At 34.9% G+C, this 27,916-nt stretch overlaps 1 protein-coding gene across 8 annotated transcripts; it reads right to left on the bottom strand.

The window, feature by feature from the left end:
* Positions 1 to 297: 297 nt before the first annotated feature.
* Positions 298 to 27,138, bottom strand: ZNF711 (zinc finger protein 711). Of its 8 annotated transcripts, XM_047844858.1 has the most exons (12): positions 27,009 to 27,138; positions 25,138 to 25,265; positions 24,001 to 24,258; positions 23,523 to 23,627; positions 16,268 to 16,819; positions 9,952 to 10,107; positions 8,698 to 8,835; positions 6,519 to 6,656; positions 5,726 to 5,803; positions 5,594 to 5,641; positions 3,420 to 3,563; positions 298 to 2,927 (listed from the first exon to the last, which is right to left on the bottom strand). In XM_047844858.1, the coding sequence occupies exons 4-12, from the start codon at positions 23,599 to 23,601 to the stop codon at positions 1,750 to 1,752; spliced, it is 2,511 nt and encodes an 836-aa protein (XP_047700814.1). In that variant the 5' UTR covers positions 23,602 to 23,627; positions 24,001 to 24,258; positions 25,138 to 25,265; positions 27,009 to 27,138; the 3' UTR covers positions 298 to 1,749. The 8 variants fall into 8 exon arrangements, with proteins under 8 accessions (XP_047700814.1, XP_047700807.1, XP_047700811.1 ...); XM_047844851.1 differs by lacking the exon at positions 5,726 to 5,803; XM_047844855.1 differs by lacking the exon at positions 6,519 to 6,656.
* Between the last annotated feature and the right edge of the window lie 778 nt (positions 27,139 to 27,916).

Genomic DNA, 27,916 nt, shown 5'->3' with positions numbered 1-27,916 from the left:
GATGAACACCTTTATAGCATTTCATCATGGTTTTAGCAGAAATATACATTTTTAAGGAGTAATCATGCCATAGTCATAATTATTTAAGTTCCTAGCTCGTGTTGTTTAAAATGCACAAAATCTATTAGACATTACATTATGGACCAAATTACCTATAACAATTTTAAGTAAAAAGTCTTTTAATAAAGAGTGAACATTACAACATACTTTAAATAAAACAAAAAACCCTGAAGTGCAATAAATGCTTTTTATTGTATGCTCATTTCAATGAGTAACATTTAGAAATAATAATCCCACATAACAATGACAATCTTATTTTACAGCGTGTACATCATTTACAGCCACATAACACACTATTTTAGATTTTCCAAATTTAATATTCTGAAGTTAAGAAAGATAAAAAATTTATTCTCAAGGAACAGATCCTTATCTGGTGCAAAAACAGAAAGGTGAACATTATTAAAAACACAAAGTCACAATATAGCATAAAGTAAAATTACATTTTAGTTATGTTGAACAGCTGAGTGGAAACATGAAGAACTATAACTTAAAAGTACACATCATATGCATTACATTTATGAACAGGAGTTTCATTAAATTTCCCTAAACCAGCTTTTTATATTAAGCGCCATTTTGATTTGCAGCATGCTAACACAAAGCATTGTTAAAGGGATGCATATTTTAAATTTATACACTGTAAACTGAATATCCACCTCCAAACTCTACTGGCAGCTTAGTGTTTTGTTAAATACTGCATATATATTGCATCATATTGAAAATTCATGTTAATAATATGGTATATAGATTTTAAAAAATCAAAATTTCCAATAATGGCATAAAATTGCACCTTTAAACATTAGAGCAAGTACAAATAGAACAATCATACTTGCTAAGACTGCCCTAAAAAGAAACTTCTAAACATAGTATTTAAGAAAACTGTTCTCCCAGTTTAAACTTTAGATCATTAAGAAATATAGTGCTAACTTTATTTGCAACACTACTGTTGCATCTGTTTTAGAAAGCCACATTTGACTCAAACATACTTTTGTCATATATGCCATACTGAAAAATCAACCCGAACATCAGAAAAAAGAGAACTGTAATCCTAAACTTCACTTTACACTTCAGGAAAGAATGCTATATTTTAAACATCCTATCCTGTGATAAAATCTTAGCAGCTCTGAAATTCTTTTTAATAGTACTGAATTAATATAAGCTGTTTTCCAGTGGAATTTCTTTTAATGGATACATAAAACTTTTGCCATTTCTGGAATTCAATTTTCAGGTACCATAAAAAAGGCCCAATGACTAAGTGACTGATGCATGACTAAATTTTATTTCCCCACTTCATTTCTAAAATCACATAAAAGTGAGGCTTGCTTGCCATAGCAAAGCATTGTTAAACTCAATTATGTATGATCTATTCAGAAGTATTGATCTCTAGTATGATCAGCCAATAAAGTCATTGTCTTTGCTCTTCCCTTCTGTAGTTTATGCATATAACACTATTAAATAGACACTTAAGAGTTTTTCTGCAACCATTCTATGGTGCTTCTTAAATTCTTTAAGTAATTTTCAAAGGGGTATAAGATCCCCTGTCATTTCAAATATTTCAAGATCTCTAATACAAAGAATGTAAAGTTATGATTTACTATCAAGCTTTGGAACTAGATGAAACAGTTCATGAAATTTTCATCCCATGTAGTGTATCATATTTTCTAAATAGCTTCTTTCTTTATATTGATCTTATTACATAAGAGCCTCCTTGTGGTGCCTCATAATATGCTGATTTTTTTCTGATGGTCTTCGGAATCCCTTCTTGCAGAATTCACACCTGTGTGGATAGTCTTTTGTATGTATTGATATCACATGTCGTTTAAAGCCCGATGCATCTGTAGTGCTGTATTCACAATACTCACATTGGTAAATCTTCCTTCCAGTGTGGGTCTTCATATGTTTTTTGAGTTCATTTTGTTGCCTGAACCCTCTCTTGCACCTTTTACACTTCAATGACTGATCCTTAGTATGAACTGAAAGAATGTGACCACTAAGAATAAATGGATCTGATGTTTTAAAGTCACAGTGCCTACACTGATGAATCTTCCTACCCTTATGGATATCACTATGCTTTTTGAGCTCAGAAGGACGATGGAAACCTTTTTCGCAGACCTCACATTTGTGAGGAAAATCCTTAGTATGGACAGATATGATGTGCCGCTTAAGGTCACTTGAGTTGGTGCTCTTATGGTCACAATGAGGACACTGGTGTGTCTTATGTCCTTGAAACAAATCCAGATGGCGTTGAAGCTCCCTCTCATCACCAAATGCTTGAGGACAATGCTCACATTTATATGGCAAATTGTTACCATGTTTAGACTTAATGTGAGTTTTCAGATTTGACTGATCTGCACACCTGAAGACACAATACTGACACTGATATGGCTTCTCACCAGTATGGGTTCTCATGTGTTTCTTGAGTTCAGAAGGATGTCGAAAGCCCTTACCACACTCAACACAAACATGAGGAAAATTTTTGCTATGAACAGCCAGTAAATGTCTGTTTAACAGTCCTTGTTCTGCAGTTTCATAGTCACAGTATTTGCACTTGTGCATCTTCGGCTCCTTGTCTCTTAATATAAGTTTATTTGAACTCAGTGGACTAGCCTCTCTGTATCTTCGTGTGTATTCTGTAAATTCATGGGTTTTGTCAACTTTGTTTATAAGCTTATGGCTTTCCAAGTGGTTATGGAAACTCACTTTCTTGTTAGTTGTGAAGTCACAATCTGTACACTGGTATTTTTTTCTCATCAAATGATCAGGATGATTCTTCATGTGTCTTTTCAAGAATCCCCTGGATTTAAACTTTTTTGTGCAAATATGGCAAGGGTATACTGTCAGGGGCTGTCCATCAGGGCCTATTATAACAGCTAGATAAAAAAAAAAAAAAGGAAGTTATGACAGTTGGCCAGATTGTTTTAAAGGGTTTTACAACAAAGGTGCCAAAATTAGCTGACATTCACAATGTGAGAACTATACTAGTAGAATAAAATCCTGTAGAATAAAATGCACATTAAAAGTGATTTGTGATAAAATACCTCATTAAAAAGTAATGAGCATCACCATAGTATAGACCATTCACCTGTCAAAATGTTATATACATTTTGTAAACCAGAAATAGGCAACCTCTGTGAAACCAACCTGAAAATTCTCTTTGAAAACAACATCTGGGTAAAGAGCATACAAGCATAGTTTTACTAAATGTCAAGCACTTAAAAAAAAAACCAACTATTTAAATCAAACGCAAACAGGTATTTGGAATAGGACTACTCTGTAACAATGGACTTCTTTTCCTTTGTTTACCAAAAAATGTTTCCACGTTTCAAATCATTATAATATTCATAAAGTATTAGTATTTTTACCTGTTTGCCACTGCCTGGTTTCTCCCCTTCTCCTCTTCTTGGCTTTTTGTTTAAGTACTTTATTAGTATTAATGCTATCACAAATTTGAAGGTACTGTGCTGCTGTACTACTTCTGCTTTCTAATGTTGAGTCCAAAGTATTTCCTGAAAAAAAAATGATACACTATTAAATTACATAATATTTATACTTTTCGGTTTTGGATAGATGAATTACTAGAGATGACATGGCATTAAGTTACCATTGCGGTACTAAATTCACAAAGTATACCCATATTCTTTCTTTTATACCCTTACACACACACACACACACACACACACACACACACAACTAAAAACACTTTAAATATCACGTGAAATTAACTTTAAACTATCTCAATTTATTCATCCTAACGGAATAAACTAATAAGGTGAATGTAACATGAGACAATGAATTTTATGACCCAAACAAAATATTGGCATCAGATCAATTTCTCACCAATGAAGGCCGATGATGTCAGGCTCTGCGCTGACAACGCAGAACCTATTTGGAATTTTCTCACCCTGTCCGCCCCCCAACCCTCTCCCTCTCTGAAAATGAATGAATAAACAAAAAAAAAAACTTAAAAAAAGAAAATAGTTCTGCCCCAAAGAAGACATTAACAAGCAATTGGTATCAAGGAGAATTTTTACTTTAAAATAATTTCTATTTTAACCTTGGCTGCAGCAACTTTTTACTAGACATGTCTCTGGAGGCAAGGGAAACAAACAGAAGCAAAAATCAACTATTGGGACCTCATCAAGATAAGAAGCTTCTGCACAGCAAAGGAAACAATCAACAAAACAAAAAGGCAACTGACGGAATGGGAGAAAATATTTGCAAATGACATATCGGAAAAAGGGTTAGTATCCAAAATCTATAAAGAACCTATCAAACTCGACACCCAAAAACCAATCCAGTGAAGAAATGGGCAAAAGACATGAACACACTTTTCCAAAGAAGACATCCAGATGGCTAACAGACACATGAAAAGATGCTCAACATCATTTATCATTAGGGAAACACAAATCAAAACCACAATGAGGTATCACCTCACACTTGTCAGAATGGCTAAAACTAACAACACAGGAAACAACAGATGTTGGCCAGGAAGCGGAGATATGGGAACACTTTAGTGAGAATGCAAACTGGTGCAACCATTCTGAAAAACAGTATGGAGGTTCCTCAAAAAAGTAAAAATAGAACTAACCCATGACCCAGCAATTGCACTACTAGGTATGTATCCAAAGGATACAAAAATGCTTATTTGAAGGGGCTCATGTACCCCAATGTTTATAGCAGCACTACCAACAATAGCCAAATTATGAAAAGAGCCCAAATATCCACTGAGTGATGAATGGATAAAGAAGATGTGGTATATATATACAATGGAATATTACCCAGCAGCAATCAAAGAGGATGAAATCTTGCCATTTGCAACAACATGGATGGAATTTGAATGTATTATGCTAAGTAAAATCAGAGAAAGATAAATATCATGTGATTTCACTCATATGTGTATTTAAGAAACAAAACAGGTGGACAAAGGGGAAAGGAAAAAAATAAGATAAAAAGAGAGAGGGAGGTAAAAAGAGACTTTAATACAGAGAACAAACTGAGTGTTGCTAGAGGCCTGTTGGGTGGGAAGATGGGCTAAATGGGTAATGGGCATTAAGGAGGGCATTTGTTGGGATGAACACTGGGAGTTTTATGTAAGTGATGAATCATTAAATTCTACTCCTGAAATCGTTATTACATTATATGGTAACTAACTTGGATTTAAATAAAATTTAAAAAAATTTAAATAAATAAAAAAACACCATTACATTTAAAAAAACAAATAAAATAAAATAATTTCTATTTTATAATTTTCTCCATAGTAGCCTTTTATGATTCATATTGTAAGTTGCCCAACATCTGTATCATGAGATAAAGCTAAAATGAGCTGCACTTTCAGAATAACATGCATTATGTTTGTACCTAAATTAATCAATTCCCCAAAGAGGAAAACTCTTATGTAACTAACTAGATAAGATATGACCAGGCAAGTAAGAGTCTAACCTATGTCTCCATACACACAAACCAGTAACTGGTTATTTTCCAAACACTATATAAAACTGGCTATTTAACTTACATGTCGCATATAATGCTCTCTTACCTGATGCTTGACAATCTTCATACCTCCGGGAAACTCTTCTTTCATCTCCTAAAAAAAAAAGGCTAATTAAAAACTGATATGCTGAGTATAATGATTACTAGTGGATCACATCTTAATCTACAAAACTCTTACTTTGACCATTGTTCCTTGGATTAAACTTTTTTGTTGTTGAGTTCTTCCACTCCCATAGATTAGATATAATTTCACGCACTGAAAATAAGGGCTACTGTTAGCATCTTTGGAACTGTTAAAATCTAGAACAATCTTATTTTTAAAATAAAAATTGAGTATATATTTCTGCAGAATACACTCAAAATTGAAGATGTTCAATAAATGACTGTTGAATGAATGAACCTTTGGAAAAACTGAGATAAGATAATGCATTTGAACACCAAAACTTTTCAAAATAAAGAGTATACCTGGACCATCTTGTAAATTAAGTAGGAATGAGGTTACATAGAAAGAAAAAAAAAACCTGATAAATTTACCTTCCATTAGATCAATTTACCTTCCATTAGATACTTTCTAGAAGAGCACACCTGGTTTCCTGTTTCTTTTCAAACCCCCCAAATCTTATTTGTGGTGTTAATACATGAAATAAGTTTTTGAAAAAGGGGAAGGATCAATTTTCAAAGGATATTCCTATTTTAGAAAAATAAAACTTTTTATGACACTCACTTATACAGGTAGGATTTTGAATAAAGCCTACTGAAAAACAATAATGCATTAAGCAAGGCTCATTTTAAATAACACAAGATATATGGTAGGAAAATCACGTATGTAACTAGAGATTAATCAGTCCACAGCAAAACATTTTATATTAGTCAACTCATGAGGGCCATTAGCACAGCATATTTAATGACTTAAAGGCTGATCAAATAGATATGTTATGTACTTAGCAGGTGAAAAAATGCCAGTGTCCTACCATATGCCGCAGCCCAGACAACAGGGACAATTGTTTTATTAACATCAGAGTCCTCAAGCTGAGTCTCAGGGAGAGAAGTTCCTTCCTCTTCCCCTACAATGACTTCCATGTAAACTTCATCTGCTATTTCAGCGCAACCTAAATTTTAGAAATAATTGCTTGTTTATAACCCCAAATATTTAATAAATGGGTAAAAAAATTCCAAACAATTAAAATTTTCCAACTGTCAAGATTTCAATTTTGTTAATTTTAAAATTACATTAGGCACTTTGGAGACGAGTGCCTCTAGGAGACAATCATTTATTAAAACTCTTATTCTCCTCTTAGAACCTATCCTATGAAAATGACTTTTAGATTATGTAAAACATTTGCGCTTGGAATATATTGACTAATTTTATAGTCCACTGGGCATTACAAAGTTGTAAAAAATGCTGCAGTCCATAATTGTGCTTGACTGATCTTTAGAACTCAGAAAGCATTTCCCATAGAATCAATACTAGAAAGTGATCCTTGCTACCCCATATACTATAACTTAAATGCAGTTCTGTACACGCATTGAAAAGTAGTCAAAAATACTAGTAATTGAAAAAAATTTAAATAAAAATAATCAAAGTCATATATATGTATATATAAAACATAATGTATATATAAAGTGGTCTTCATGTATATGTGGACATCCTTTAACAGGCAGGATTTTCAGAGACTCTACTGAGAAAAGAAGCATTAAGTGAGACTCACTTTTTAAAAATATAGTATCGGAGTAAAAAAATATAAACCTAGAGAGTCATTTAGTATATTTTATGTGACATAATCTTTTCGATTTAAGCTGTTAGGTAAAAAATTGGCTTTGAATTTATGCTTTTCCTTTGATTCACATATTGGGAGCTTCTATTCACTATGGAAGCAATGTGGAAAAAATGTGAGAAAAAAGTGTCCCTTTTCTCCCAAGTTTCCCTTCTTTCAATTAACGAGAAAGAGACACTGGTCTAAGCTTTCCACTTAGACAAGGAATTCTGGCATCAGTTAACTTAAGCTTCAGTCTCCCAACTTTTATTGTTCCCCTTTGCTGACCAATGAGTAAAAAATAATAATAAAGAATTTAAAGACCAAATAGAAATTACTTCATTTAACACTTTTCCTCTCCAATCAAATCCTCTAGACTTACTTGTTTTTAGATTATCAACTGTGGTGTATTATTCATGTTTGGGATTGGAATTCAGCTTCCCATGGCTTCTAAGGAAGGAAATCTGAGGCGTGGAGGTCAGAGCACAGTCTAGGAAAAGCTGAGTATTATCTAGGTAATGCACTCAAGTGGAGGCTTTTGCCCTTCCAGGGCAAAACAAAATAGTTTTGTCTCAGCATGGAAAGAAGACAGAAAAAGCCATAGTGAAGGGCTGCATTCCTACACTGAGGTGAGAGTGTAACATGCCCTCATAAGGAAATGGGCAGCATGGCAGGAAAGGAAATCTGAGGAGTTATTTTCACCGTATGGTACTCAGCCCCAAGAAACCTTAAGCAGCAACTACTTGGAGACCATCAAAGGCATAATAAGTAAAGATCCTGGGAGCTTAACTTACTTGGGAGAATACTTACTCATCTAATCCTTCAGTGACAGAAGGAGAACAACCAGTTAGCCTTTACACTGCTAAATCCAGAGAGGCCAATGGTGTTCACTGCCATGTGGAAAGAACACTGGCAGTAGAGTTAGATAGCTAAGAGTTGAAATTGTACATTCCTCCCTTAATATTACAATGATCTTGGGCAATTACTTAAGTTCCCTGAGCACTTTTTTCCTCCCATAAAACAAAGATAATACCACCTACCTCGGAGACGAGTTGTATTAAATATTTATGCAACATATCCAGTAACACAGACAAAATAGATGCCCAATAATTACCTATGTATTTGTGGGCTCTAATGAAGTCAGGAACCCTATGTTGTGTATCTCTGTATCCCTAGTATCTGAGACATAGTATTTCATGTTTGCTGATTTGAATAATACATGTATGCATGAATGGTCAAAAGGACTGTTTTCTTTTAAATTAATTACAGCAAAGGTCTGACTTATTTTATTTAACTTTGCTCCTATACAGTGCTTGTATCTCTGAGATTGCTTATTTTTTTTTTAAAGAATGCATGATGGCTACTGATAAGTCACTACAGTGCCCCTTTTTCTTACTAATATCATCTTCTTCTTGAGAAGAATCTTTAACTGCCATGTAAACCATCTTCTCCCGCTGCATTCGACTCTGGTCAAGCACTCCAGCTACAGAATGTCCATTGGTGTACTCACTCTCTGTGACAATTTCTGTTCCACCTTAAAAATTAAATCACATATCAATATAAAGAAATATCACGAAATAATTCCCTAAGTCAATAAGGAAGATATATAAGAAATATTTTCCTTTGGAAAAATATTCCCCAAAATATTCCAATATAATGTCTAAGTGTCAAGAGAATTTTCTTATAAAATACACTCTGAATTTTCAGTAACCACTGAGAAATAACAAATATTAACATTTACATCACACTTATATGCAAAGCACTATAGAAGTCTTTAATATGTATTTTACCCATTTAGTCTTCACAATAGCCCTATGAGGTAGTTACTATCATCATGGCCATTTCATGGATGAGGAAACTAAGGCAGAAAAAGGTTAAGTAACTCACCAATAACCACTCAGCTAAATGGCAGAACTAGGATTAAAATCCAAGCAGCCTGCCTCTAAGCCTGCCCTTAAATACTCATTATAACTTCCTACTCTAAATCAAAGCCTCTCCACTCATTTGTTTTGATAATCCCAACCATAACATTCTACTTATGTTGAAAGAATCCAAGAATGATATATTCTGCATTCCTGCTTATTCACATACAATTTTTTAATATTCCATCCCCAAAGAAGTCTATAAAAATCTGCACTGGGGTGCTGGGGTGGCTCAGTCGTTAAGCATCCGACTTTGCCTCAGATCATGATTTCACAGCTCATGGGTTCGAGCTCCGGGCTCTGTGTTGACAGCTCAGACCCTGGAGCCTGTTTTGGATTCTGTGTCTCCCTCTCTCTCTGCCCCTTCCCGTCTTGTGCTCCATCTATCTCTCTCAAAAATAAATAAACATTAAAAAAATCTGCAGTTTATGGGGCGCCTGGGTGGCTCAGTCAGTTAGGTGTCTGACTTTGGCTCAGCTCATGATCTCGCAGTTAGTGAGTTCAAGCCCCGCATTGGGTTCTGTGCTGACAGCTCAGAGCCTGGAGCCTGCTTCAGATTCTGTCACCCTCTCTCTGCTCCTCCCTTGCTTGCACTCTGTGCCTCTCTCTCAAAAATTAAAAAAAATAAATAAAAATTTAAAAATCTTCACTTTAAAAGACAGTCACCAGAAAAGAATAAGTTTTCATTCATAACTATTATAGCAATAAATTAAAATTAGTCTTTGTACCTATTTCAACATCATCTTCAGCCTCAGCTTTAAATATATACACTTTTATTACTTCTGAACCAAATCCATCTTCTTTAACATCTTCCTGTGAACCATCACTGCCAATTTTTAATGGTGTGTTCCCCATATGCTCTAATTTTTCCCCAACATCATCCACTGTAAAATATAAAGAAGAAACTATTTTAGACAAAAAGTATAACTGACATTTAGTGGATGTCATAAGAGCAACATGAAATGTGTTGATCACCTATCCACTGTATTCACTTTATGACCTATTATGCAACTACTGAAAGTGCTTTGTTTCATGAAAAAACAATATACAACATCAGATATACTACACAATTGTAACTACAGAAAAAATTTATTCAGAGATTTTAATTTATATATATGAAATACTTAATAACCACAGAGCCTTAATTAAGATGGTTTTGGAAACGATTAAATAATCTTCCATTACATTCAACATTTTAAGTTAAATCCTAACACCAAAATTAATAACAGAAAAAATCAGAACATAAAAATACATAGTACTCATAAAATAAGCTCACATAAATAACTCCCAAACTAAATAGCAGTATTTTTAAAACCAATCAGCATATGAAATTTAGAATTGAGAAAAGAGTAAACATCACCTGAATGATTTTATAAAAAGGCCTTTTCAGAAATTATAAAAATATCTTAATACTCTTAATTTGTGTTGAGTCAATGGAAGACAACTTCAAACCAGAAATTTTGTATACTTCTATATTTACAAACATATGCTAGACTTAAAAATCATATAGAAAGGTAAAGCAACAATATTTGAGAGTATTACTTACATTTTAAGTATACATAAAATTTTTATTCTCTACAGTGTTTAAGAATAACATTTATTTTCACATGAATACTATGCACAAACTATGCGATAAGTACATATCAATAAACTTTGTTCTTTAATCATAAATATTAATATATTCCTTCAAATATTATATGACTACCATTTTTTATTTCAATGCTATACCTATAAAAACTGAAATATAATCTAATTGAAAATCTGCTTCTACCTATTATGTATATTATAGCATCATATATGAAACATAAAATCCTAAAGCCTCTGACTGTATCTAAACAATTCCAGAGCTACTGAAAAAAGAATAAACTGACATAAAAATTATTAATTCAGTATTCTTAAAAAACGAATTTCAAGAAGATCTAAATAGGTAGAAGTCTAGATTTCCCTTACCTCCATTTTAAATTTGATACATGCAAATTCAAAAATATTCTTTTGGCCTTTCAAAATGGTGGAAAACACATTTCAGAAATTCTTTTTACAATGCAAAGCTACTTCAACTCTGTGATTAAATATAAATTATTCCATACTATTTAGGAGTTAAAAGAGTTTGTCTATGAAAGAAAGGACCTAAATAATCAAAATAAATTGACTAAATATGTTCATTCCAACATAGCCCCTAATTCTATTACTGCATTTCCTGGAATTTTTTTTTTTTTACAATGGGACAGATTAAAATGAAAGAAAAACAAGATGAAGTATCTTATATTATCGATTTAATAATAGCTTCTCTTTTAAAACATGTTGAATAAAGCAATGACATCACAGAAAAAAATTAAAAGAGGCAATTTAAGATTTCAGAAAATGTTTTCTCATTCTTGAAAATAAAGACATAAGATATACAAAACCTCAAAAAGTGTCCAAAATATGAATTTCTTAAGTTGGAATAACTTATAGTAAATAAATGAAATACTGAAAATACTCTCATTTGATAAATACTGCTTTATTATCATTGAATGGTTTAAAGTGATCATAGCTACTTCTGGAACAAAATTGAATTAAAACTATAATTCACAAAATTAAAGCTCATGAAATGAAATACACATTTTTTGGTCACTTCTCAATAATTTTGTACCATAGTTTTTGCTTTAAATATTGAAATAACTGTTGCTATCCTGATTCCATTTATACCTTAAGGTCATCCATGGTTTAACGTATCCATTATTTTCTACTGAGATTCCTCAGAATGAGCAACTTTGAAATGTATTGAGTAACCAAACTTATTTTGTATTTTAAGATTATAGAAGGTTATAAAGTTATTAAAATGTTACTATGCAGTTTTAAGAGATAAACCATCAACTTCACCAAGATTTATTCTGTATTCTTTGTTACAGAAAGTACAAAGGTAACAAAGATTTAATGGTCAATCAAGCGATTTTAGAAATGGATCCTCAAAGACTCTTAATGCAAATACTAAAAATACCCCAAATTAAGGCTTGCAATATCCAAGTCCCACAGTGTTGTTTCTTAACCCACAGGACATTCCAGACGGTAATAGCAAGTAATATTATCCACATCACAGAATTCTACTGGTGCTAAATGTAACATAAAACAGTAAGATGCATTGTTGATAAGTCTGCTAATGTTTGATATTCCTTTATAGAAATCAATAGCACAATTTGATTAAAAATTCAATACAACATTCATTTTAAAAGCTAAGTAGGCTTTTTACTGCACCCCTTTTATGTTACATCTACCAAAATTATATTATGGATATGTTATTATCAGTATAGAGTATATTGATGTACTACAGAGATTATTAGATCAGGCAATATGTAAAGAATCTGTATCTCACAGCACTAAAACAAACACAAGTTACTAACATTTAGATTACAAAGGTGTGCCAGTCCCAAGTGTATACCCAAGAGATCTGAAAGCATGTCTGCACAAAATCTTGTACATGAATCTTCATAGCAGCATTATTGATAATAACCAAAAAATAGAAACACCATATGTTTATCAACTGATGGATAACTAAAATGTTTATCCTTATAATTAAATATTAGTAATGAAAAGGAATGAAGTACTGACACATGCTACAATATGAATGATCCTTGAAAGATTATGCTAAATGAAAGAAGCCAGACACAAAAGGCCACAAATTACATGACTCCCTTTATATGAAATGTTGAGAATAGGTAAATCTATACAGACAGAAATTAGATTAGTGGTTGCCAGAGGAGGGGGAGTGGTATGTAGCAGAGGGGTGACTGCTAAAGGGCATGGGGTTTCTTTTTGGAGTGAAGAAAAAATTGTAAAATTGATTGTGGTGATGTTTATACAATGCTGTGGAATATACTAAAAATCACTGCACACCTTAAATGGTGAACTTTATGGCATGTGAATCATATCTCAATAAAGTTGTTATGTTAAAAAAAACACAAAGGTGTTAACTTTTCTTTTTTACCCTTGAAATTGGTGAGGTTTGATGACATCTCCCATAATGACTATACCAAGACATTTTGCTTTTTACAAGATTATGTTCCCAAAAGAAATATACAATAAAACCTTGGTTTGGGAGCATAATTCATTCCAGAAGCATGCTTGCAATCCAAAGTAATCACATATCAAAGCGAATTTCAAGAACCACTGGCTCAGTTGTGATCATGTGAAATTCAGCATCATGTACTACTCATATTGCAAGACATTGCTTGTTTATCAAGTTAAAATTTGTTAGAAATGTTTGCTCCTCTGGCAGAACACTTGCAAAACAAGTTACTTGCAATCCAAGATTTTACTATAAACTGATTTTATAGGTAAAAAACAATTTGAAAGCATTATATTGGTTCATTATTTAATGGAACTTCCTTCTTCCAGTGAAGCCTTTATAAAGATATTATGGATATTAGTTATTTTTTTTTTAATTTTTTTTCCACGTTTTTATTTATTTTTGGGACAGAGAGAGACAGAGCATGAATGGGGGAGGGGCAGAGAGAGAGGGAGACACAGAATCGGAAACAGGCTCCAGGCTCTGAGCCATCAGCCCAGAGCCTGACGCGGGGCTCGAACTCACGGACCGCGAGATCGTGACCTGGCTGAAGTCGGACGCTTAACCGACTGCGCCACCCAGGCGCCCCAGGATATTAGTTATTTTTAAAGAGCACACCTAGGATAATTTTAGACAGATATAGTTACTCTACATTACTTTACAAGTTACTTAGCACAAGTGGGAGAGCCTACCCATCTGTTAAGACAAACAATTTGTGATGTTTGGCTTAAAAGGGGAAAAAGCTCAGATGCACCTCAGATATGAGACAAAACAAATTCCCTACCTCTAAAACTTAGCTATGGTAAGAGTTCCTTATAGGAATATTAAGGGACTCAGAAATAAGACAAATGTCTGTTTTAAGTCCTCAACTTTATCTCTTAAACATTTTGAAAATCTCTATCTTGGAAAGAAAAACAGAGAAGAGGACTTTTTAAATTAACACTGAGGCCTTTAAGGTAATTTATTCTCTTCACTCCTATAAGATTCAAAGGCCAAGAGAAACCAAGAGGTAAAGAAAATGAAGTGAAGATTAAGAGATGAAGGGAAAAAAGGGAAAAAACTAAATCAAAAGAGAATAAAATAAAACAAATGAAAATGGTAAGGAAGAGCAACTAGTTCCAATTTGAGTAAAATAATCATTATAAAAATGGTCAAAGAACTGGGTGGTAGGAAAATGGGTGATATAAAAAAATATTTAATTTTTGTATATTCCATGTTCCACAATAAAAAAAAACTGCTTACGTTTGTTGTTGTTGTCCTTACTAATGATTAAGGAGTTAATTAATTCTCAGACTAAATTTCCCCTAAAATGATCCCACAGCAATCCCAGTATTTGAGCAATACAATGTTCTTTATAATCTTCAGTTTACTCCTATTAGAGTAGAAAGACAGAAGTCCTTTGCATTTGACATATAGGGCAATATAAAAATAAATACTGTGAATTAAAATATTCTAGAAACTCTTTCAAAAAAAACTTTTGCAGAATCAAATCACAGAAGACATGTTAAGGTATGACAATTCACAAAACATATAATGTCTAAATTTTAAACTATTTTAATATCAGAGTTTGACTTGACAAGTACTCTCTTTTAAAATGTTTATTTATTTGGAGAGAGAGAGAGAGCAGGGGAGGGGCAGAGAGAGAGAGAGAGAGAGAGAGAGAGAGAGAATCCTAAGCAGGCTCTGTGCTGTCAGTGCAGAGCCCAACATGGGGCATGATCCTATGAACTGTGAGATCATGACCTGAGCCGAAATCAAGAGTTGGGCACTCAACTGACTGAGCCACCCAGGCACACTGACAAGTACTCTTTTAAAGGCACAATATTATTTTGGTACTAGAAAGGCTACCAACTTTTGTCACACCATTTTATATAATCATAACCATAGTTGGTTTTTTTAAACATCAGGTTAAGATATAAATATGGAATTGCTTTAGTAAAGGACATCAATTTAAAAAGAGGTAATAACAGTTTGCACAGTCTTTTAGTGACTTAAATCATTCCCTTAAAAACAATGTAAATATTCACCTCCAAAAGTGGTTGTAGAGGGAAAAAGTTAACATGCTATACTTCAGAATCATATTTACAAATTAAATCTAATTTGTTTTTAGTTTTAAATTCACTGATACATATAACATATCACCACTTCATGCACACACACACATTACTCTACTTGTTGATGCACTTCCCAATCAGTCCTTTTTTATTTTAAAAAGAAAAGAAAAATCCACCATGAAAAAGTGAACTTTATCTAATCTTTATTACTTCCAACATGATCCCTCCAAATTGTATAAAGAACAGACCTACTTCTTCCTCAAGTTCCATCAATAACTCATCATGAGATTTTTATTATTGTTGCTGTTCAGGCAAACCCACCACTTAAAATTAGAACAAGATATTTCTATCTTCCTCCTTCAGATAGAATGTCTTAAAGACATCATAAAACAATCTGAAATAAACACATCAAGGCATTTTTCGCACAGAATATACACACGCATATTTAGACAAAAAACAAACACAGGGAGAACTGCAGAATACAATCTGAGTTTAAGATTTCCTTTTCAAGTACTTGATAAAAAATTAATTACACATTCCTTGATATATTATACTTAAATTCCTAAGCAAAACTTAACTGACAACTCCAGTACCTACCACATTAAAAAGCAAGCAGTGGTTGCATAAAATAAACTTCCTATTTTGAAATATACATATTTACCATTAAAAATTTTATCAGTTAATGTTCTTGTTGAACCTTCCTTTTGGTGCTAATGTATTAATAAATTACATTAATTTACCTAATTGTGGTATGAACTTTCATTGAGTAAATTAAAAATATGAGCAAGTTCAAAAAGCATCTCAACAATACAGCTTTGTAAAAAAATATTTTGCAAAATGATTATCCTCGTGTCTTTTATTGATTAGATCCCCCATCCCAGAAAACCTTTCCAGGTTATATATAAATAAATCTCCCAAGTAATTATGTACTTTTGTTTCACTTACAAGATATCATTAAGTAGTCTTCAGAAGTGCTCTTGACATCATCATCATCATCATCATCATCATCTTCGGTTTTAATAGTAACTGAAGAACCAGGAACACCACCAGCTGCTTGAATCACAGTTTCTGTATCTGAATTAGTTACAAGAACCTCCTCTGATACCATTGTGGGAGAGTCAACTCCTGAAACACAATCTTGGACCACATGTTCTAAGTGTCCATCAGGACCAGTAACAAGGTCAGCCACAAAAACCTGCTCAGGTACTCTAACGGTTTCTGTAATTAGCTCAGAAGTCAAGATATGATCACTATCATCTTCTTCTAAATCTTCTTCAATAGCAACATCAGCTTCAAGTACAGCTTCAGGAACAATTACCCCTTCTGTTACTACATCAGTCTCAGTGATGATATCAGGCCCATGGACAACTTCAGCTGCAAGGCCATGATCAAGAGTTATCCCATCATCTGTGACAACATCAGAAACTAATACAGCCTCAGGAACCGAAACAACAATATGGTCTCCATCGATATGCGCAGTACCAGCCATTCCAGCCACTATAATACAAACAATTATCCAAAAAAAGTAAAGTTATTTTATTAATTAAAAGTACTATAATATATTTAATATATCAGATGACATAAAACATTTCAAAATATGAAGTAGTCCATGCAAACTATCATCTTAAAAATCACTGACAATTTAAATGCAATAAAAACCATCACCAGGCGCATCTGGCTGGCTCAGTTGGTAAAGCATGTGACTCTTCATCTTGGGGGTTGTGAGTTCAAGCCCCACATTGGGTGTAGAGCTTACATAAAAGTAAAAAAAATAAAAACAAAATAAAAACAAAAACACAAAACATCACCAACCAGGAATTGGGGTGGAGGTAGGTGAAAACAATGTTAGTAAAATCTAAATTAAGAGCTTAAAAACAATGCACTTTATTTTCAAGTAAAACGTAAAAGCCACAGTGAGATAGTAGAACATCTAACATAAATGAACAATAACACCACAGGTTGGTGAGGATACAAAGAAACGATCTCTCATACATCGATGGCAGAAATGTAAAATGGTAGCAACCACTCTGGAAAATATATGGCAGTTTCTTAAAAAAACTGAACATGTATTTACCATAAAACCCAACATTTACACTCTAGGGCATTTTCCCTAGAGATATTAAAACATATGTTTACACAAAAAACTGTAGATAAAAATTCATAACAGGTCATTGTGGCTATTACACATAATTGCAAAAAAATAGAAAACAATCCAATTGTACTTCCAGCAGATAAATGGTTGGTAAAACCAACTCTGGCACATCTCTATCATGGAATACTACTCAGCAATAAAAAAAGGTGACAGACTATTGATACATTCAACACCTGAATGAATCTCCGGAAAATTAAAGCAAATTACTAAAGATTATGATACTATATAATGTATAAATGGAATCATTAATGTAACATTCTCAAAATTACAAATTATAGAGATAGACAACAGATTCAAAGTTGCCAAAGGTGAGGGTGTGTGTAAATATATTGGCATAGCATATATATGGTAATGGAATAGTTCTAGATCTTTATTGTGGTGGTGTTTACAAAAATCTATATATAGGGTAAAACTACACAGAACTATATACACTTACACAAATATATGTAAAAATAATGGTGATAACTTCAGAAGGTCTTTAGTCTAGTTAACAGTAATGCACCAATGTTAACTTCCTACTTTTGATACTGTAGTACAGTTATATAAGATGTCACCATTCCAAGAGGAGGAGTACAAGCTACATGGGACTCTATGTACTATTTTTTCTACTTCTTTTAAGTATAGTATTTCAACAAAATTAAAATCAAAATAAGAAGGACACACAAACATAAATGCGTACTAATGTTAAATTAAGTTTGTAAAATATGGCAAGCTTAATACATTATAAAATATGCATTAGAAGCATAAAAGTCCCTAAAATTCTTTATCTTATAAGAATTACTATATTCAAAAGTGGAAAGCATCTTTTAACACCTGATTTGGGGGGGAAAACCCAACTCACTGTAGACAAAGATTTGGTTTGATAAAATTCATACATAGGGACTCTAAATTTCACTAAGTTCTAAACCAGTAAGTCTAAAGGAACAAAGCTTTAAACAATGTTTTTCTTTTTTTTTTTAATTTTTTTTCTACGTTTATTTATTTTTGGGACAGAGAGAGACAGAGCATGAATGGGGGAGGGGCAGAGAGAGAGGGAGACAGAATTGGAAACAGGCTCCAGGCTCTGAGCCATCAGCCCAGAGCCTGACGCGGGGCTCGAACTCCTGGTCTGGGAGATCGTGACCTGGCTGAAGTCAGCCGCTTAACCGACGGCGCCACCCAGGTGCCCCTAAACAATGTTTTTCTTGAGCACCAACTCCTACCTTCTTTACAAATATTATAAAAGTATAAAATCACTTCATGAAGAACTCTTAAGTTTTGCCTCACTGAAGTGTACAGGAAACAAATTAATAGAGTCTATAGTCCAGGTTATAACAAAATTATCTACATTAAATAATCTAATACAAAGCCTTCTCCACATAATGATCACTTTCTATAAAGTCATACCTGAAAGAGTGCTATACAGTGTTCACTATTATTAACCAATTCATTATGGAAGTTAGTTAACAAGTTAATATGGAAACCAGTACACTATCAAAAGATAAAGTGAGAAAGGAAAACTACCTTTCAGGATTATCTTCCTTTCTACCCCTCTGTACTGTCCTCAATATTCTCAAACTCTTACCTAAACCACCATATTACCCCAAAAGGAGAGAGCTTCAATCTTGAAAATCTGGTAAGCAAAGGGAGTATGTATAAAACAAGTACTTTCTATTCACTGGTTACTCCACCAGCCATTTTGGACATGGGGAGTTGGTGGAAGTTCAAATCGAACATTCAACCAGACTAGAAATGTGGTTTTGGTTTTTTTTTTGTTTTTTTTTTTTTAATTTTTTTTTCAACGTTTATTTATTTTTGGGACAGAGAGAGACAGAGCATGAACGGGGGAGGGGCAGAGAGAGAGGGAGACACAGAATCGGAAACAGGCTCCAGGCTCCGAGCCATCAGCCCAGAGCCTGACGCGGGGCTCGAACTCACGGACCGCGAGATCGTGACCTGGCTGAAGTCGGACGCTTAACCGACTGCGCCACCCAGGCGCCCCAGGAAATGTGGTTTTTAACAAGGAAAAATTAAATGTTAAGCCTATAAAATTCATAGTATTGGAGTTCTATGTATATAAACAATAAAATGAATATTTTATAAAATCCTTCCACAAGTCAGACTTAAAATATGGAAAATTCTGGAGGTTAGTTTGGTTCCTGAGAGTACACACTAGGGAATGATGGAAAGATAGAATAACACCAAATGCTGGCCTGGGTTCAGATTAACCTGACTGGGAAGATTCTAGCCTCTACTCTAGTAGGAACTTACAGGTCAAAATAAACCAGATGTAAGCATTAAAATAAATCCAAATATGCTTGTTCACACTGAACTAAATAATAATATCAAGGATCCTAGACCAAGAATTGACAAGTTTCCCACAGGGTGCTGACATATTACTCAGCCCAAGATCCAAGATGTCCCCTATTAAATTTTGCTTTTTCCTCTCATCAGCTCATCTGCTTAGTTAGATCTCATGGGGTTAGTTAAGCTCATCTGCTTAGTTTTCGTCTCATCTGCTTAGTTAGATCTCATTAAACTTCTAAACAAAGTCACTTATTTAACTACGCACTAGCTGTATTTATTGCTTCCTGACTATGCATCAAGCCACCTACTAATATTTTTATAAATATTATCTTATTTAAGCCTCAGAACAACTGTATGATGTATTATTATCTCCTTTTTAAATATGAAAGAACTATGGTTTAGAGAAGTTAAATAAACTTGCCCAAGGTTCAAGCTGAGGACTGAGCTTATTGTTTAACTCTAAACTGGCTGTTTTCTACCTGTCTACAGGAGGAGAATAAAGTTTATTTACTCTACATACTGTTTTTAAGAGATTTATAGGGTTAACCAAGTGAGTCACTATTAAAGGAACAGTTTGAGAGAGAGAGTAAAAAGATCTATCACAAAGTCACTCAATTAAATTTTAAAGCATTTAGTAAGCAGCATTAAATGGTATTAAAAATGTATCTCACTAGGTAACAAATTATAAATGGTAAGAAATCATCATTTAAAAAGTGTGAAATCAATGAGGTAACCAAATAACAATAAGAAATAAGTCATCATTTCAAGAATTTCCCATTTCACTAAAGTTATTTCATTTAAATGTGAATACCTGAAACTTCACCAGAGGTATAGCATAAAATTTGGTATTTGTTGGGTCTGTCTTGGGCCACATGTAAGGCTGTTTTGCTATTTAAATCACTGAGCAACCAACATACTTTTTGCATCAATAAAATCTTAACTATTAAATTCAATGGAACAGATTCCAAAGAGAACCATTGTACCGAGACACAAGCAAAGTTATACAAACCGTTTTGTAAATTTAAAAATCTCAAATATCCTTCAAAAGAAACTGGCCTACTAAGCTTCTGAATTAATGTTTCAGGTTCTTATATAATAGCCAGCCCATCCTGACCAAGAACATTATAGAATTTAGAGATCCTCTGACACAGTATATTTACTTGACTAGCTCTACTTGTGTATGCCAACTCTGTTTCACAAAGATCATTAATTTTAGGGATTCCAAATATCTAAGTTTCTATGTTGACAGAAATTTAATTTTTTTTTTACATTTATTCATTTTTGAGAGACAGAGAGAGAGCACAAGTGGGGGAGGGGCAGAGAGAGAGGGAGACACAGAATCCGTAGCAGGTTCCAGGCTCCGAGCTGTCAGCACAGAGCCTGATGTGGGGCTCGAACCCACAAACTGCAAGATCATGACCTGAGCCGACGTTGGACGCTTAACCGACTGAGCCACCTAGGCGCCCCAATTTGAAGAGAAACTGATACAGGCTGCAACATGGATGAAACTTGAAAACCAGGCTAAGTGAAAGAAGCCAGACACAAAAGGCCACATATGGTATGATTCAATTTATGTGAAATGTCTGGAATAGGTAAATCCATAGAAATATTAGTGGTTGCCTAGGTCTGGAGCAGGGTAGGGGGTGACCACTAATGAGTATTAGGTTTTATTTCTTCAATGACAAAATGTTCTAAAATTAGGTAGTGGTGATGTTTGTACTACTCTGTGAGTATAATAAAACCACTGAATTGTATTCTTTAAAATGGTTAGGCTGTATAATATATGGATTATTAACTCAATAAGAAAAAAAAAGGATTTACATAATGTATTTCAACATGCATGTTCTACTTCCCTACCAACTAAAAGGAAGTAAAGTATTAGATGTAATAAGGGGTTGATTAAACCTCAAAACACTGAAGAAGAACAAGGAAAAAGAAGGTAAGAGGAGCATCAAGGAAATATTCACCAGCAGTAAATGGACATTTTTTTCCCCCAATCTTTGAAAGGAATCAGGCTTTACTTGCTAATACGCAACTTCTTCAGGAGTGAGGGGGGTCTGGAAGTTCACCAAATGCTACAGGGTGGGTTAAATTTTGTATCATATGGAGACAATACTGTATTTTTTCCATTTCTAAGGTATCTTATTTTTAAAATTTTTAAAGGTTTATTTATTTTTGAGAGAGAGAGAGAGACAGAGTGAGAGTGGGGGAGGAGCAGAGAGAGCGGGGGACAGAATCTGAAGCGGGTTCCAGGCTCCAGGTTCCAAGCTGTCAGCACAGAGCCTCATGCGGGGCTTGAACTCACGGACCGTGAGATCATGACTTGAGCTGAAGTCAGAGGCTTAACTGACTGAGCCGCCCATATGCCTCATAAGATATCTTATTTTTAAAAGGCAAAAAATTAAAGGTGACATTTCAACCAAAACTTATTAACATACTGAAGTTAAAGTGTTCCAGTATTTTAAAAAAACTACCTCTAAGCAAAGAATTCACAACATTCGTTGTGAAAGCTTTACTCTTGAATTCTTTGTCCTTCTTGTAGAATTTATTCCTGTACTTTTTACACCCAAATCACTTCTAAGTCATTCATAATCAACACAATTGACTTCTGATTCACTTAGCAGAATAAATCAATGATTGCTTTCTACTTCATCAATTGACCATATTGTCATCTTGATCTCAACCATATTCAATCTTGATCTGTGCACCACATCTTTATTCATCAGACAGAAGTGTCATGGAATCAGAACTGGAGAAGACCTTAAATGTTATCTAGTCCAATCCCCGCACAAATCTGAAGTAAGTAATTTGTCCAAGTTTACACAGATAGTTAATAGGACAGCCAAGACTAGAATCCAGTTCTTCTGATTCTTAACATTGTGGGCTTTACAACAGGGGAGAAAATAACATATTCAACCACATTAATGTGAAAACAGTAGTAACATTTTCTTAATTGAGAAAAGTATCACTAGTTGTAATCCTCCATCCCTAATATCCTCTTTGACAATTCCACAATACCTTGTGTTTTTTGTTTATCCCAATTTACTATTTGTTTTTTCTACTCTCACTCCACTTTTCCTCAATTCTTACCACTCTATCCTTGCCTCTAATAGTTCATATACCTCAATCTCTTCTATAATTCAGACTGACCCTACCCAAATTCAGTTTCTTTGTTGACTGTTATACAGTCTTAACATCTTCATGAAAATAACTACTGTTAAGAGGCTACTGAAAAACCTGGCCACAAAAGCAGAGAATCTTTTCTTTTTTAAAAAAAGAAAAATGTAATGCTATTAGAAACAACTTTCTGAAGATACTGCATCAGAATATAATTAACCACCTAATGCATGACTTTCCTATATCACAATATAAGCATATAACTTCTTTGAAATGATTAAAGTAGTTCCTTTACCAGTTTTATTAACAAAAGCAATTTAAAATGTATTTTAGAAAACCAATTTAAAATTCCCTATATTAGAGAACTAATGTGGTTAATTATGTAAGCTGAATTTTTTCATTTTCAATGCCATATTATTACTATATTCCAAGTTTCCTTACCTCAACCTTCCCACAAAATTTTAAGAATGACTCTAAGCAGACTACTGACACATAGCTTTACTTTAAGAAAATGAACCCTACAAATGGATTTTCCTAGCAAAAGAACAACTTTTCATAAATTCTCCCCTTCCTCAACATAGTTTTGACATTTGATATGCTCTGATTTTAAAAAGAAAAAAAAATACAACAAAGAAAATGCTTTACCAAAATCCTGCATAATCATGGTATGGGCCATTCTACAGTCTGATGTGTGCAATCCAAGACTTCCACCACCTGAATCCATACTTAGCAAAGTTCATTCACAAATCTCTGTAAAAGAAATGGTTTTAAAATAGTTTAAATATGTTTAGGCCAAAGTCAGTTGTTCTGAGAAAAAAAAAAATGCAATGGAAAGTATGCCTCAGAACCAGGTATGCAAATCTCATTACAAAAGAAAAGAAAACAAACCATAAACCTCAATTAGATGCTTTATGTGAAAAACATAAGTAAAAGAAGGGCTAAATGAAAGGAAATAAATCAAATGGATAATAAGACACAGTAAAGGTGAGGAGCCACAGGGGAAGTGATAGAAGCAAGCAAAAGAACAAAACTGTAGCACTGACATTCCAGTTAAAATGTAGGTTATAAGAGAAGAAAAAGAACAAGATGACAACAAACAATAGTTGGGATATTTATACATTACTAGAGGACTCAGGTGTCTAGTATTAGTGAATTTCATCCAGTGGCTCTCATCCATTTCTTCCAGACCCAGATCAGCCCTGCAGCGGAGCTCTGCAGATAAACTTGTGTTCCACCTCTGGTTCCCGGGGTTCTACTTATAATGTAAAATGTTCTATCCCAGTTTCCCTGGAGTTCTTTGAGCCAGTAAGGACTTCTGGCCTCACTCTACTACATTCTCTTGTCACATAGTTTTGAGGACTCATGGAAACATGACTGCTTCCTAAATATGGTAGAGATAAGATCAATCACATATAAACATTTAGCAAATTGTTCCTTTCAGAATATCATTTACTTGTAATTCTACAACTGATTTTTTTCCTTAGTGATTAATAAAGTCATGTTAGCTTCATGTTAGTTTTGAAAGCAAGTATTCAATCTATTTCACTTCAAGTGATGTATCCTATATTTAGGATCCACAGACAGCATGGAACCTAAAGTCGGATGCTATCACTAAACATTATTTCTTACAATTACATAGGTGTATTTCCCATTCAAACATAAGATTCTAAGTATATCAACCAAAGTAATCTGTCAATTTTATAAAACATTTGTCTCATTTTTATTTAGGAGTGTTTAATAAATTAGGCTATACTGCACAAAAGATGAGATTATCATTAATGTTTTAGAAAGCTGCCATGTAAAGCAACTTAATCTATCCTTAAATAAGGAGATTACCAAGATTTTTTCCTTGCCTTAAAGTTCTGTAGGAGGCAGAAGAGTATAACATTTGAATGGTGCAGATAAAAATCCTACAGTAGTAGGTGTCATTTCTGTGTATCAATTGATTGGACAAAATCACTTTATGTATGAACAAAATTACAAATTTTTAGAAACTCTTCTGTATTTTTCAAATATCACATTGTTTTCTGTCTCCAAAATGAAGTCATCAGAGGCAAGAGAGTTCATGATAAACTATCCATATGTTCACAGAGATATATCAAAATGTCATAAGGACTTATTTTAACATTTAAAACAGTGTACTATATCAACTTTGGAGTATTGTTTTATCACATAACTAATAGAACTACAAATGCCTTAAAATGTTTTAAACACTTAATTTTAATTATTAAATAAGATAAAACATTAAATTGTTAATCACCTTAATATGACTGTCTTGAAGAAATTGTAGATTTTCTTACATATTGTAAAATAAAATCTGCAGCAATTTGTTTTTGTTATTTTTCCTTCTGAACTATGTTATTTTCTTTGGAAAAGCGTTCTCTTTACCTATTGCAAAAATACATTCAAAATTAGACATTTTAAAACATTTTCAACCAAATCTCTTACACAACTTAAGAATTTTCTTTACACTTTAACGTGCAGAGTGAGGTAAAGAACGGCTCAAATGCTCAAATCTGTTCATCTAAAAAGCATCCGGAGGGATTCCAACAGAAATAACTACCTACTACGATATTAGCAACATTATTACAATTGAAATTCGACCACTTCATTAAACCAAAATCTTCTTTCTCTAAAGCACATTTAAAAAATCACTAGCTATACCTCATTTTGTAAAGTGAAAGACAACCAACCAAGGGCAAGCTTTATCCTTGCCCAATCGATAGAGAAAAATCTGCACTAGTGCTCAAAGAAGTGTAAAAATTTTAACACATAGTGTAACTACTGTGGTAAGTATTATACTGTATGAATACCCAATAAATAAACTGGAGCACCTTTTCCCATATAGGACGTTGAAATAAGATCAATAATAAATGAGGTATGAGTACAGCAGTGTGTTAAATATTCAATACCCAATAGATAGCTGGGCTTCTCAACATTCTCAAGAGTGTATCTTACATCCTGATTGAATGGAGCTAACCACTAAGTACGCTTCAAGTAAACATCTTTCTATCAATGTACGGGGAGCAGAAATCACAAAACAAACAACAACAAAAAACACTTTACTCTCATCTGTCTCCTCCGAACAGCTCACTCAGGACCTAGCTTCTTGATGATGTAAACAGAGTGAGAGGTAGAAGAGAAATCTTAAGGCAGCAGAGCAAGAGAATGCGAAAGTAGTATTTGCAGATAGGAAACAAAGGAGCCCTGGCAAGTAGCAGTATTGCAGCTTTGGACGCAACCAGCTTCCCGCATAAGTCTCCCTTCCCGTGACCATGCCAAGTTCCAATCATTTCGAGCAGAACGCACAGACGTGCCCTCTTATATATTACCCATCTGACTGGATCTTAAGTCAAACAAGAGAACCTTCTCCGTGGAAAGGCAGGAGGCGAAGAGACAAGAATACCCTTTCCCCTCCTCCCTCCTCTCACTTGGTGCAGCGGTCGCTACCGCTGCTACCCACGCCGTGCTGCCCAGCCCCTCATCCTCCTCCCGCTCTCTCTGCCCCGCTACATGGGAGACGGCTGGGAACCAAAATGGTGGTGTTTTAACGGAGGCGACAACTGCCGCACACACCCGCCCCCCCCCCCCCCCCCAGGCTCTGGCTGTTCCCTATTCCCTAAAATGCCCGATTCTGTGCCACCTCCTCGCAAACGCCACCATAACTCGCGCATTCCAAGGTTACCATAAGCAGAGGAAGGGGTGGGGGGGGGGCAGAGAGGTGGAAGAGAGACGAGAGTGAAAGGAATATGGGGGGGGGGTCGCCGGGAGAAAATGCCAGGGGGACGCCGCATTCTTCAATTCACCGTTTTGTTTTCCGCCATTTTCCCGTTACCCTAAACCACCGACGGTCTCAACGACGGCTCTAGACCTTAGGGGCTCTGGCCTAGGAGAAGGAGAGGTTGCCTGAGGGGGAAAACACTCACTTCCCTCAATTCCTCCAGTCACCAGCTGTGGCTGAGGAGAAAAACTGTCAGACCGAGAGGGAGGCAAAGCTTAGGGACTAGACGCCCCTTCCATTGTTCCCTTCGCCCTACACTACAGGCTGGGTGTGAGCCTCTCCTCTCACAGGAGCGACACTGAGCGCAGCGGACCCAAATCCCTCTACTTTCTCTTCAGGAGTCTCCTTACCTGCTGCCACTGCTCCTCCACCGCCGCCGTTGGATTGTGACCGCGCTCCGGATTTCTGCGGGGGTCGCCAGCTGTGGATCTGTAAGGTCCTCACATTCGGGTTTCCGAGGTTCCGTAGCCCGAGCCAATCACAAGCTACTCTGCGTCTGGGAGACGCGCCGCCTAGTCCTTCTTTTTATCGCCGCCGACATGCTGAGGTTGCATTACGTCACGCTGCTCTTGCTGCAGGGTAGGGGGCCAAAGGGAGAGCGCGCGCGCGCGCGCGCGATCTGGAGATCAAGAATCCCGCGCTGAGTTTGTGCTTGGAGACGCCAGGGACTTGCAGGGGGTGGGGGTGAGGGTGCAGCACGGGCGAGTCCAAGTAAAGAAGCTTGGATCTTGGGGCGCCCCTGAGGAGTTTCCGTGGGATGATTTTCAGTTTTCCAGGTTTCCCAAGGGAAAAGAAGAGGGGGAGGGGGAAAAATCAATGACTGAATGGCCATTCACTGAACCTCTAATACAAGCTGAAGACATTTAAAAAAATCGGCCCTGCTCTCGAGGATTTGACCAATTAGGCGGTCCAGAGTGGTAAGAGGTATGCCACCCCCCCAAAATTACCTCTGTGTGTTTTGCAGTTTCCCTCCCTCCCTTCATTCTTTTTTATATTTCATAATGGTAGGCAATTAGATCAAGAAAGTAAAGAAGGAAGAAAGGCATAGAAAGGAAAGGTGGATAAGGGACCTAAATGAAATGAACGCTAAATATCTCTTCAGAGTGTCACTTTCAGCTTGTGTCTGCACAAAATGGGAGAACAGTGAGAAATTCAGTGGTGATGGGTGGGGAAAAGAGAGATGAGATGTGACTAAAAGGTTGTATTTGCAAAGCGCTTTATATTCTGAAAATTTAGCTTTAGTACTGTAAGCATTTGG

This window comes from Prionailurus viverrinus, chromosome X, assembly GCF_022837055.1.
Source record: "Prionailurus viverrinus isolate Anna chromosome X, UM_Priviv_1.0, whole genome shotgun sequence".
Lineage (NCBI taxonomy): Eukaryota > Metazoa > Chordata > Mammalia > Carnivora > Felidae > Prionailurus > Prionailurus viverrinus.
Note: the sequence above shows the minus strand (reverse complement) of the source record. Positions and strands in the feature narration are given on the sequence as shown.

What these genes read in the sequence shown, in the direction of transcription:
- ZNF711 (XM_047844858.1), bottom strand. Translation starts at nt 23,601, where the DNA reads ATGGATTCAGGTGGTGGAAGTCTTGGATTGCACACATCAGACTGTAGA. An exon ending in CATGATTATGCAGGATTTTG is followed by an intron (nt 16,820 to 23,522) that starts GTAAAGCATTTT and finishes TTTGTATTATAG; the next exon opens with TGGCTGGAATGGCTGGTACT. An exon ending in AGACTACTTAATGATATCTT is followed by an intron (nt 10,108 to 16,267) that starts GTAAGTGAAACA and finishes TATATTTTACAG; the next exon opens with TGGATGATGTTGGGGAAAAA.